General features: G+C 31.2%; 1 protein-coding gene across 2 annotated transcripts in view; it reads left to right on the top strand.

The window, feature by feature from the left end:
• Positions 1 to 7,823, top strand: part of TINAG (tubulointerstitial nephritis antigen) — a 190,027-nt gene extending 182,204 nt beyond the window's left edge. For both annotated transcript variants that reach the window (XM_074310634.1, XM_074310635.1), the window contains exon 11: positions 7,431 to 7,823. In XM_074310634.1, coding sequence (XP_074166735.1) covers positions 7,431 to 7,565 — 135 coding nt within the window. In that variant the 3' untranslated portion in view covers positions 7,566 to 7,823. The remainder of the gene's footprint in view (positions 1 to 7,430) is intronic.
• The last annotated feature ends 5,867 nt before the right edge of the window (positions 7,824 to 13,690 follow it).

Here is a 13,690-nt window from a genome sequence, read left to right as displayed (position 1 = left end):
ATAGCAGTCTAGTATTGACAAACCCAAAGACCCCACCTTTTGGGATAAGAATTCATTATTTGATAAAAATTACTGTTTAAATTGGAAATTAGTATGGCATAAACAAGAGATTGACCCACACCTAACACCATACACCAAGATAAGATCAAACCCATGATCTAGGCATAAAGACTGAGATAATAAATAAATTATACAACAAAGGATAGTTTACCTCTCAGACACATGGAGGAGGAAGGAATTAGAAAATTTTGATTATATTAAATAAAAAAAGCTTTTGTACAAACAAAACTAATGCAAACAAGATTAGAAGGGAAGCAATAAACTGGGACAATATTTTTACAGCTAAAGTTCTGATAAAGACCTTATCTCCAAAATATATAGAGAACTGACTTTAAGGTATAAGAAATCAAGCCATTCTCCAATTGATAAATGATCAAAGGATTTGAACAGACAATTTTCGGATGAAGAAATTGTAACTATTTCTAGTCATATAAAAAGGTGTTCCAAATCATTATTGATTAGAGAAATGCAAATTAAGAAAGCTCTGAGATACCACTACAAACTTGTCAGATTGGCTAAGATGACAGAAAAAGGTAATGATGAATGTTGGAGGGGATATGGGAAAACTGCAAAACTGTTGCATTGTTAGTGGAGTTTTAAATGGATCTAACCATTCTGGGGAGCAGTTTGGAAGTATACTCTAAAAGTTATCAAACTGTACATACCCTTTGATCCAGCAGTATTAATACTAGGTTTATATCCCAAAGTGATGTTAAAGAAGAGAAAGGCACCCACTATTTTCAAAAAATGTCCGTGCAGCCTTTTTCATAGCGGCTAGAAACTGGAAATTGAATGAATGCCCACCAATTGGGGAATGGCTGAATAAATTGTGGTATATAAATGTTATGGAATATTATTGTTCGGTAAGAAATGACCAGCACGGTGAATACAGAGAGGCTTACATGAACTGATTAAGTGAAATGAACAGAACCAGGAGATCATTATACAACAATACTACATGATGATCAATTCTGATGTTCATGGTTCTCTTCAACAATGAGAGGATCCAAATCAGTTCCAATTGATCTGTAATCAGCAGAACCAGCTACACGCAGAGATAAAACACTGGGAAATGAGTATGGACCACACCATAGCATTTACACTCTTTCTGTTATTATTTGTTTGCTTTTTTGTTTTTTTCTTGTCAGGTTACTTTTACCTTCATTCTAAATCTAGTCTTTCCTGTGTGGCAAGATAACTATATAAATCTATATACATATATTGTATTTAACATATACTTTAACATATTTAATATGTATGAGACTACTTGCCCTCTAGGAGAGGGGGTGGAGGAAAGGAGGGGAAAAATTGGGACAGAAGTTTATGTAAGCCTCAGTGTTGAAAAATTACACATGCCTATGTTTTGTATATAAAAAGCTATAAAAATGTAAAAAAAAATATGAGCATTAATTGTGTAATATCTAAATTCCTAAAGAAGTTAAAAGAGTTGTAAGAAGAAATCAACAGCAAAAGTATAATAGTGGGAGATCTCAACCTTGCTCTCTCAGAATGAGATAAATCAAACCACAAAATAAACAAGAAAGAAATTAAAGAGATAAATAGAATACCAGAAAAAGCTAGATATGATAGATCTTTGGAGAAAATTGAATGGAAATACAAAGGAGTATACTTTTTCCTCAGTAGTTCATAGAACCTATACAAAAATTGATCATATATTAGGACATGAAGACCTCAAAATCAAATGAAGAAAGGCAGAAATAGTAAATGCATTTTTTTTCATATCACAATGCAATATTAAATAAAGGACAAGGGGAAAATAGACCAAAAAGAAATTGGAAACTAAATAATTTCATCCTAAAAAATGAATGGGTGAAATAGCAAATCATAGACAAAATCAATAATTTCATCCAAGAGAATGACAATAATGAGATTGCATACCAAAATTTGTGGGATGCAGCCAAAGTGGTGATAAGGAGAGAAATTTTATATTTGTAGATGCTTACTTGCATAAAATAGAGAAAGATAAGGTCAATAAGGGCTTGCAACTAAAAAAAAAAAAACTAGAAAAAGAACAAATTTTAAAAACCCAATCAAAGATCAAACTTGAAATTCTAAAAATAAAAGGAGAGATCAGTAAAATTGAAAGTAAAAATAAAATTGAATGAATAAATGAAACTAAAAGTTTGTTTTATGAAAAAACTAACAAAATAGATAAACCTTTAGTAAATTTGATTAGAAAAAGGAAAGAGGAAAATAAAATTGTTACTCTCAAAAATGAAAAAGAAGAACTATCCACCAATGAAGAGAAAACTAGAACAATTATCAGGAGTTATTTTGCTGAAATGTATGCCAATAAATTTGACAGCCTAAGCAAAATGGAGGAATACTTTCAAAAATATAGACTTCCCAGATTAACAAAAGAGGAAATAAAGTGGTTAAACAGTCCCATTTTAGAAAAAGAAATAGAACAAGGTATTAATCAATTCCCTAAGAAAAATCCTCAGGACCAGATGGATTTTCATGTAAATTCTACTAAACTTTTATAGAACAATTAACTCCAATACTACATAAACTATTTTAAAAAAATAGGGAATGAAACACTTCTACCAAATTCCTTTTATGGCATAGACATGGTACTGATATCTAAAACAGTTAGGACAAAAACAAAGAAAGAAAATTATAGACCAATCTCCCTAATGAATATTGATACAAAAATCTCAAATAAAATATTAGCAAAGAAAGTATAGAAAATCATCCCCAGGATAATACATCACGAAGAAGTAGGATTTATACCAGGAATGCAGGGTGGTTCAACATTAGGGAAATTATTAGCATAATTGACTATATCAATAACCAAATTAACAAAAAACACGATTATGTCAATAGATGCAGAAATCCTACACCCATTCCTGGTAAAAACACTAGAGACTCTAGGAATAAATGGACTTTTCCTTAAATTAGTCAGTAGTATCTATTCAAACCATCAGTAAGCATCATATGTAATGGGGGTAAATTAGAACCATTCCCAATAAGCTCAGGGGTGAAACAAGGTTGCCCACTATAACACTGCTATTCAATTTTGTATTAGAAATGCTAGCTTTGGCAATAAGAGAAGAAAAAAAGAGATTAAAGGAATTAGAGCAGGTAATGAGAAAAGGAAAACCAAATAGTCACTCTTTTCAGGTGATATGATGGTATACATAGAGAACCCAGAGAATCAATTTTAAAACTATTAGAAATAATCCACAACTTTAGCAAAGTTGCAGGATACAAAATAAAACATCCACATAAATCATCAGCATTCTTATACATCACTAACAAAATCCAACAGCAAGAGATACAAAGAGAAATTCCATTTAAATTAACTGTTGATAATATAAAATATTTGGGAATTTATCTGCCAAGAGAAAGTCACAAACTATGTAAGCAAAATTGCAAAACAGTTTCCACACAAATAAATTCAGATTTAGGCAATTGGAAAAATACCAACTGCTTGTGGATAGGCTGAGCGAATATAATAAAGATGACAATACTGCCTAAACTAATCTATTTATTTAGTGCTATACCAATCAAAGTCCCAAGAAACTTTTACTGAATTAGAATAAAGTAACAACAAAATTCATCTGGAAGAATAAAAGATTAAGTATTTCAGAGAAATTAATGGAAATAAAATAAATAAAGATGCTCTAGCTGTACCAGATCTAAAACTATATTATAAAGCAGTAGTCATCAAACCATTTGATCTGGCTAAGAAATAGAGAAATTGATCAGTGCAATAGGTTAGGTTCACAAAACAAAATAGCAAATGACTATAACAATCTAGTATTTGACAAACCCGAAGGTCCCAGCTTCTGGTGTAAGATTCACTATTTGACAAAAACTGCTGGGAAAATTGGAAAAAAGACATGGCAGAAAGTAGGCATAGACCTCCACCTAACATCACATAGCAAAATAAGATCAACATGGGTTTATGATCTAGACATAAAGAATGATATTATAAACAAATTAAAAGAGCATAGTTTACCTCTCAGATTTTTGGAAGAGGAAGAATTTGTGACCAAAGAAGAACTAGAGACCATTATTGATTATAGAATAGATACTTTTGATTATATTAACTTAAAAGTTTTTGTACAAAATAAACTAATGCAGACAAGATTAAAAGGGAAGCAATAATTAACATTTTCACATGTAACATTTTTATATCCAAAGGATCTGATAAAGGCCTCATTTCTAAAATATGTAGAGAATTAACTCAAATTTATAATAGTTCAAGCCATTCTCCAATTGATAAATGGTCAAAGGATGAAGGCATTGAATCTATTTGTAGCCCCATGAAAAGGTGCTCCAAATCACTATTGATCAGAGAAATGCAAATTAAGACAATTCTGAGATACCATTACATACCTGTCAGATTGGTTAAGATGACAGGAAAAGATAATGATGAATGTTGAGGGGATGTGGGAAGACTGCAACACTGATAACATTGTGGGTAGGTAAATGGATCCAACCATTCTGGAGAGCAGTTTGCAATTATTCCCAAAAAGTTATCAAAATGTGCATATCCTTGGATCAAACAGTATTTCTACTGGGCTTATATCCAAAAACATCTTAAGGGAGGGAAAACATGTGCAAAAATGTTTATGGCACCCCTCTTTGTAGTGGCTAGAATCTGGAAACTGGGTGGATGCCCATCAATTGAAGAATGGCTGAATAAATTATGGTATATGAATGCTATGGAATACTATTTTTCTGCAAGAAACAACCAGCAGAATAATTTCAGAGAGGCTTGGAGAGACCTACATGAACTAACGCTAAATGAAATGATCAGAATCAGGAGATCATTATACACAGCAATAACAAGATCATATGACAATCCCTTCTGACAAACATGGGTCTCTTCAACACTGAGATGATTCAAAACAGTTCCACTTGTACTATAATGCAAGGAGCCATCTATATCCAGAGAGAGAACCATGGGATCAGAGTGGGGACACAACATAGCATTCTCACTTTCTCTGTTGTTATTTGCTTGCATTTTGTTTTCTTTCTCAGTTTTTCTTTTTCTTCCTTCTTGATCTGATTTTTCTTGTGCAACAAGATAACTATATATGTATGTATTGGATCTAATATATATTTCAACATATTTAACATGTATTGGATTATCTGCCAGCTAGGGGATGGGGTTGGGAGGAGAAGGGGAAAATTTGAAACAAAAGGTTATGCAAAGGTCAGTGTTGAAAAAATTACCCAAATATATGCTTTGTAAATAAAAATGTTTTAATAATAAAAAAATCAGTGATCTATAGTCATAAAAACTGCTCTATGTGGCTTTTATTAGATAAATACAAATTAAAATATCTCTAAGTCATCTAAGTTCATACCTATTAGAGTGGCTAATATAACAGAAAAGCAAAAGGACCAGTTTTGAAGGAGATTTGGGGAAACTAGGACATTAATGGACTTCACTTCACACTGAATAATTTTGGAGCACTTTGAGCAGATAATTTTGGATACCACTTTGGAATTATATCTAAATGGCAAAAAAGCCCAACATATCCTTTGACTCAGTAATTCCACTATTGAATTCATACTCCAAAGAAATCAAAGGAAAAGAATCTATTGAACAAAAATATTTATACCAGCTCTTTTTTGGTTGGCAAAAAAACTGGACATTGAGGGGATGCCCATCAGTTAGGAATACTGAACACATTGTGATATATTATTCTAATGAACCATCATTGTGCTACATGAAAAGATAAGTAGGTAGATTTCAGGAAAAAAAAACTGAAAAGGTTTACATGAACTGATGCAAAGCAAAGTGAGCAGAACCAAGAGAACATTGTACACACGAACAAAAATGTTGTAGTGTCAAGTATGAAAAACTTTACAATTCGTGGCAATATAATGGTGTGAGACAATTCTGAAAGGCTTATGATAAAAATGATATTCACCTTCAGAGAAAGAACTGATTTAGTCTGGATGCTGATTGAAAATAAATTTTTAATTTTTTTCTTGTTTTTTAATTGCTTATGTTTTTTTTTCATGGCATGTCTCATATGAAATATGTGTTTCATGTATAAATGTTTTAAATTGCTTGACTTTTCAATTACTGAAGAGAATTTTGTACTCCAAACTTTAAAATGGATGTCAAAATCGTTTATATATATAATTGGTAGAAACATAAAAACGAAATTCAGAAGGGAATTTTCAAAGAAATTAATGATGCAAAGCAGTACAATTAAAATTTAATGATTTTAAGCATTTTACCCTCAACTTCCCCACACCAAAATTTTTTTTGTCTGAATGTAAGTTTTTCATTCTTTTTGATTTTTACTTGTATTTTACTTACATGTTTACAATGTTAATGGAATTTCGCAGCCTTCAGAAGGTGTGTCATATTTTAAAATGTGATTAAATTTATTATTCTACTAAAGTCGAACTAAACAAAGGAAACATTCTTCTCAGATTAGTTGAAGGAGTTCTCATACTTGTAAAATTGTGGATTCTGAACTTTTTGTAAAATTCTTGCCTCTTTCCTTATTCTTTCTGTTATATGTTAGTTTATGTATGATATTTATCCGATTTCCTAATATTCTTGAATGATTAGAAACCTAAAGGATCATATAATTTAAAACTGTTGTCATAAACTTTGCAATTGTCTTATTTCTAGATAATTGAATGTTCATTCTATACTAGAAACAATATATTAATATTATATACCAGAATTAAGTTCTGAATTAGTCATATTTATTACGTCTGAATTACTCTTGAAAGACTACAAATATTATAATGAGATTTTGAAAATAAAATTTCCCAAGTCATCTATTGTTTAACACAATCACCTGATATATAGAACAAATAATTGGTACTTAGCAAGCCCAGACTCCAGTTAGTTTTGATTTTCCCTATTGTACCCACTCTATAAGAAAAATTATAGGAATATGAAGGCAAATTTAGAATTTCCTAAGAGGTATGAATGTGTTCACACTATACCCAGACCTTGCCCAAGGGATATATCTTGCTTTTACTTTTTTGCAAAATGAGACTACAACTAGATGTTTTGTTTGTTCATTTATCATCATCTACACAGGCATATATACTCATGGCAATTGAGCAAAATAAGTAGATCAGTAAATATTGGGGAATACAAGAGAAAATACCTGTTACTAGATGACTCTACCACATTATTAAAATAAAGGCTACAACCAGAATTTTGTTGTATCACTGGGTCCAAATGAATAAAATTATGAATGATGAAAATTATAATAGACATAATGCTTTATAAATACTTATTTTACTACATTTTTTTCTAACCAGCAAATTATATTTAAGTGTTCTGTTTTTACATGTAGGATTGTAGCAGTTTACAAATAACCTATCTGAATAATTACACTTCTGTTTTTTTGCAGATTGCTGCCAATTCCTGGGGAAAGTCATGGGGAGAGAATGGTTATTTCAGGATTCTTCGTGGAGTAAATGAGTCTGACATTGAAAAGTTGATTATTGCTGCTTGGGGCCATTTGACAAGTTCGGATGAATCATAGCATATCATTAAATTTACATGATGCCTTGCATTTCTAAGTAAACTTCTTAAAATGAGGTTTTACAACTTGAGGTTCCATCTAACAGTGGAATGCATATGTCTTAACCTGTGATTAACTCATATCTATTTTTTGTTTTAACAGCAATATAGTACTGCTTTCTTTCTTTCACTGAGTTACCAAAAAAAATACTAATATAGCACAGCAGCTACATAAATTATAAATTATGTATAAGCTACATAAAGTTTTTTTTGAAGTGTCTCATCTCTTTTTCCTTCTTTATTGTTAGGGTTTTTAATGGACCACCATCTGTGATAAGACATAATTTCTCAGCATTATTTGCCTCAAATGATGAGAATACCCATTTTCACAAATGATAATTCATATCTTCATTGGTGGAAGTCTCAAAAGCAGAAAAAATGGGGAGGTGATCCTACTGATTCTTTTATATATGTGTATTTTTCCTATGGTGATATTTTCCTCAATACAAATGTGGCCCATGTGCCACTGAATACAGTGAAATTAGATTTTCTTTTGTTTCTCCCAATGTTTCTCTCAATTGCCATTATCACTCATATTCTTTGGAAGTAGCAAATACTTTCTTTCCAGTCTGTGCCTGACTTACATGACATGATAAACAATAAAATCCCTATGGAGGAACCAATGATTGCTGCAGTTCTATACATAACAAAATATGGTAGGAAATATATGTCATATATTGTGAAAAAGATGAGGGCTAAGAAAGGAAACCTTCTCTTTCCTGATTTGAATGCCTCTAAAACTTCTTTGAAGCTTATAAAAATTAGCCATACAACTGTAATTGGAAAGATTATATTTTTTTCTCTACCTGAAAACAGCAACGTGATGCCATGAGTCAGAAAGAATAAATATTCCCTTTTCACAGTCATTTCACAGTTCCTGCTTGAATTTCTGGAAAGTAAGCTCAATTGGCACTAATTTGCATCTAATCTTGATTTCAGTTTTCAAAAGTTGTAGAAACAAAAAATAGTATCATCATAATCACTGGGCAAGGAGATAATCTCTTAATAGTTTACTGACATTTAGAAATGGCAGAGTAATAAAAATGAAGACACAAAGCTATTCATTATATAAATGACAATGGTGAATTGTAGTGACTTACTTCATTAGAATTGGAAGGAGGAGTTAAACATTGATATGTAGCCCATTTCTTTAATATTCAGGAGCTTGATTCTTAACATTGTAACATTTTTCAGCTTAATTTTTTGTATAGGGCTAAAATTCCCCAATTATGTTGATGAAGACTTATTTTGATCAAGATTTTGAGGATATGAGATATAAAGCAAAACTCATGTCATAGGAGAAAGAGGATTAGATTGAAAATTAGGAGACTTAAATTGTAGCCCAAATTTTTCTCTTTGACTTATTTTATTATCTTAACCAATCCACTTTAATTACTTTAACTTACAAGGCCCCTGATTTCTTTATCCAGAAAAATATGAACTAAGTAGTTCTTAAGTTCCCTTACATCTCTAATATTTGATCATTCTAAGATAACAGATATCAAGAAGTTTACTGCTAGGCCCTACCTGGTGTTTGGTGAAGTGTATGAAATTTACTTTCACAATAACATGTAAAAGACTCTAAACTCTATTAATATTGTCTGTGTTTCCTTACATTAAAAAAAAGAGAAAGAAAGAAAGAAAGAAAGAAAGAAAGAAAGAAAGAAAGAAAGAAAGAAAGAAAGAAAGAAAGAAAGAAAGAAAGAAAGAAAGAAAGAAAGAAAGAAAGAAAGAAAGAAAGAAAGAAAGAAAAAAGAAAAGGGTGCCTTGAGCAAAACCAAAATCCACTTCCCAAAAAATAAACTTTGAGATCCACTCTTTTAAGAAAACATTTAACAGCTTTCTAATCAGAAAGAGTTTCTATTCACAGAATTAGAACACATCAGAGATAAAAGAGTCCTCAGGAGTCAGCTAATATAATTGATGCTTGAGTTATAATCTCTTCAACATTACTGTGGAGTCATGTTGCACTTACATTCACTTGTGTTCTCCAGATCTCTTCATAGTAACTGTTCTTTATCCATCCCTCCAGAATCTTGTATTTTTGAATTTTTTTTTTTAATCTGTGTAAGAATTTATATTTATCTCTATTAAATTTTATTTTACTAGATTTGACTCCATGTTTTAGTCTATTCATTTTTATCAAAATATTCTCTTTATAACTAGTGTTTTTTTTTTTTTTCCTGAGGCATGTGGGGTTGTGACTTGCCCAGGATCACACCACTAGGAAGTTTTAAGTGTCTGATACCAGACTTGACTTCTGGTCCTCCTGATTTCAGGGCTGGTGCTCTATCCACTGTGCCATCTAGCTGCTCCCCCCAATAGACAGTGTTTTTGATAAAGATCTTATTTATAAACTATATAGAGAACTGTATAGTGACAATTTATACAAATACAAGTCTTTCCCCAATTGATAAATGGTCAAAGGATATGCAAAGAAAATTTCAGATGATGTAAATTAAAGTCATTTATGATGGAAATATGGAAAACTTTAATAAAGAAGAAAAATTTGCTTCTTCTCAGGAGTTCATTGATCCAAGCCAATCACAGTAAATGTTGGATGGAAAATGCCATCCATATCTAGAGAGAGACCTATAGAAACTGTATGCAAAACAGTACATACTATGTTCACTTTTTTCTTCTCTTTATTTTTCTTTTGTTGTTTTCCCTTTTGTTCTGATTTATCTTTCCCAACATGATTCATAAGGAAATACGTAAAATAAATAAATATACACACACACACAATAAATACATACACACACACACACACATCTGGGGTAAATAAAATTAAAAACTGTTTTAATAATAACTCTGAGCTCACATTTGTCACTTTACATGAGTATTTATTTATTTCTCATAATATGTAAACATCTGAGGCCATGAGTTTAAATTAGTCCTTTTGTGGATTTTTATCTATTCTCAATTTTTGCAGATAAACTTTTGTTGCAACATTGTAGCTTGGTGGGAATATATACATTCATTTTCTTTCATGTATTTGTAAAACTCAGTTATATTTGCATGACTAAGAAAATATATTTTTCCCAAACTTTTTTAGTTATATTCCATTTTGGGCCAAAAGCTCTTCTTTTTTACATTTTAAGGCATATTCCAGAGATTCAAAACTTGTTATTGCTCATCATATTTTCAAACAATTATGTATTTCATTATTTATTGGTCTCTATCTCTCAAATAGCATATGAAAGGAACCGTGCAACTTGCTGAAAAGTAAAAACAAAACAAGCAAACAAAAAAAAAAAAAAAAAACAACTTGGTGTTAAATGTATAACCTTTCCCAGGTGATATAAGATATAATCTATAATGTATCCAAAAGCTGGTAATTTTTCCATAATCATCTTAGGGACAGATTTTGGCAAGCTTTTCTCTACCATTTAGATGGATGCTAACTGAGATTTCAAAAATAAATTTATATCTCAGTGATAACAGTATAAAAATTACATTCATGAAAAGAGAATGTTCAGCATGAATTTACTGAAGAACTGGAAGTTTTCTTGAATATATTATGGAAATCATTGAATTGGAAAGGGACCTGATAGGTGAAACTAATTAAATAGTCTTATTTTATAGGTGATGAAACCAAGACCCAGAAAGACAAAGTATAAGACCCAAGATTATAAAAATAATAAATATCAAATTTACTGTTCTGGCTTCAGACATAGTATTTGTTTCTCTGGGCCATATTCTCTAAAACACATTCATCTGGTTCTAAATCTTATTATTTTCTGGAAACTAACTACACAATTCAATACTAGGGTGCTAATAGACCTTTCTCCTTAAAATATTAATTATTTCATTGCTATAAAACTCCCTCCATTCATGTAGATTTGCATTTACTCATAATTTTACATTCAATTTATTTTAAATTAAAGCTTTTTATTTTCAAAACATGTGCATGAATAATTTTCAATATGCACTTTTGCAAAACCCTATGTTCCAACTTTTTTTCCCCTTCCCTTCCTCCCCATACTCTCCCCTAGAAGGCAAGTAACCCAACATGTTAAACATATGCAATTCTTCTATAAATTGGTCATAATTATTGAAAATGCTCATAAAAGATTTCAAACGGCAAATAAAAGAGAGAAGAAAAAACAGAAAAAAATGAGAGGTATGCATGAGAGAGTCAATAGTTTGAAAAAGGAAGGAAAATATTGTCTGAAGAAAATAACTGCTTAAACAGTAGAATAAAGAAAATGGAAAAAAGAGATACAAAAGATAACTAAAGAAAATTACACATTAAGAACTAGAATAGGGTAAATGAAAGCTAATGACTTTGTGAGACAGCAAGAATCAGTCAAACACATTAAAAAGAATGAAAAAAAAATGGAAGATATGTGAAATACCTCATTGGCAAAATAGCCGACTTGGAAAATAAATCCAGAGACACAATTTAAAAATTATTGGCTGAAGGGCATGAGCAACAAAAGAGCCTGGATAGCATTCTACAAGAGATTATCAAGGAAAACATCCCCAATATTCTAGAAACAGAAGGGATCATACTCATTAAAAGAATCCATCAATCACCTTTGGAAAGAGAGCTTACAAGGAAAACTCCAAGAAACATGTTTCAGAACTCCAAAACTATAATTTCAAGGAAACAATATCACAAATTGCCAGACAAAAGCAATCCAAATATCAATGAACAGCAGTCAAAGCAATTCTGACCCAGGACCTGGGATTGCAACCAAGAATTAACTACCCAGCAAGACTAAGCATCATCTTTAAGGGGAGGAGATAGAGCTTCAATGAAGTAAGGGGTTTTTAATCATTTCTATTGAAAAAAATCAGAACTAAACAGAAATTTTAATCTACAAACACAAAATTCAAGAGACTCATAAAACACGAATCTTCCTGATTCTGAGACCAATTCTGTCCACTATGGCATACTGCCTTTCTAGTTTTTTTAATAAACTAAAGCTAAACTATTCTTTTTGCCATTTCACAATTCAAATACCTAGGAGTTCTCATTTATTCTTATTAATCTGTTCTTTACTTTAGATGAAATTATTTGGCCTAAATAGTTACTTGGCAAGGCTTTGCAATAGTTGTAATAAAAATCTAGTCAAAATTTAGTTGCTCAGATTGGTATGACCATTTAGGGTACAACATTTCCAGTGTATGGTTGCCATAGTATTAAGCCATTGGAACTTCAAAGTTTTAATAACTTTGAGGCTAATGTTTTGAAGGAAATGCAATTGAACTTAAGAAGAATGATAGCCAAGTACTAAAGTTAGTGAGACAGTGACTAGTACAATTATACTTGACAGCAACAAAAATCTGGGCAAGATGCAGCCAATTATAAAGGTAGAAAAGATATTTGTGGGGTGGTAATTGCAGAGGGAAGGTGTAAAGTGCTCTCTTTTTCTGGGTCAGAGACTGCATGGGAAGTTGCTTTGAGCCTTTGAGAGAATACTGAGAGTTTTAGTAATTATATGTTGTTTACAAGAAGCACACCTGAAACAGGGTGATACATTCAAAATAAAACTAAAAGGGTGGAACAGAATCTACTATGCTTCAGGTGAAGCCAAAAAAGCAGGGGTAGCCATCCTCATCTCAGATCAAGCAAAAACAAAATTTGGTCAAATTAAAAGAGATAAGGAAAGGCATTATATCCTGCTAAAAGGTAGCATAGATAATGAAGCAGTATCAGTATTAAACATATATGCACCAAGTGGTGCAAGCATCTAAATTCTTAAAAGAGAAATTAAGAGAGCTACAAAAAGAAATAGACAGCAAAACTATAATAGTGGGATATCTCAACCTTGCACTCTCAGAATTAGATAAATCAAACCACAAAATAAATAAGAAAGAAGTCAAAGAGGTAAATAGAATAATAGAAAAATACTAGAATACTAAAATACTAGAAAAGTTTGATATGATAGATCTTTGGCGAAAGCTAAATGGAGACAGAAAAGAGTATACTTTCTTCTCAGCAGTTCATGAAACCTATACAAAAATTGATCATATACTAGGACATAAAAACCTCAAAATCAAATGCAGTAAGGCAGAAATAGTAAATGCATCCTTTTCAGACTACAATGCAATGAAAATTACATTTAATAAAAAGCCAAA

The sequence above is a fragment of the Sminthopsis crassicaudata genome, chromosome 4 (genome assembly GCF_048593235.1).
Source record: "Sminthopsis crassicaudata isolate SCR6 chromosome 4, ASM4859323v1, whole genome shotgun sequence".
NCBI lineage: Eukaryota > Metazoa > Chordata > Mammalia > Dasyuromorphia > Dasyuridae > Sminthopsis > Sminthopsis crassicaudata.
This window is presented reverse-complemented; position numbering and strand designations above follow the sequence as displayed.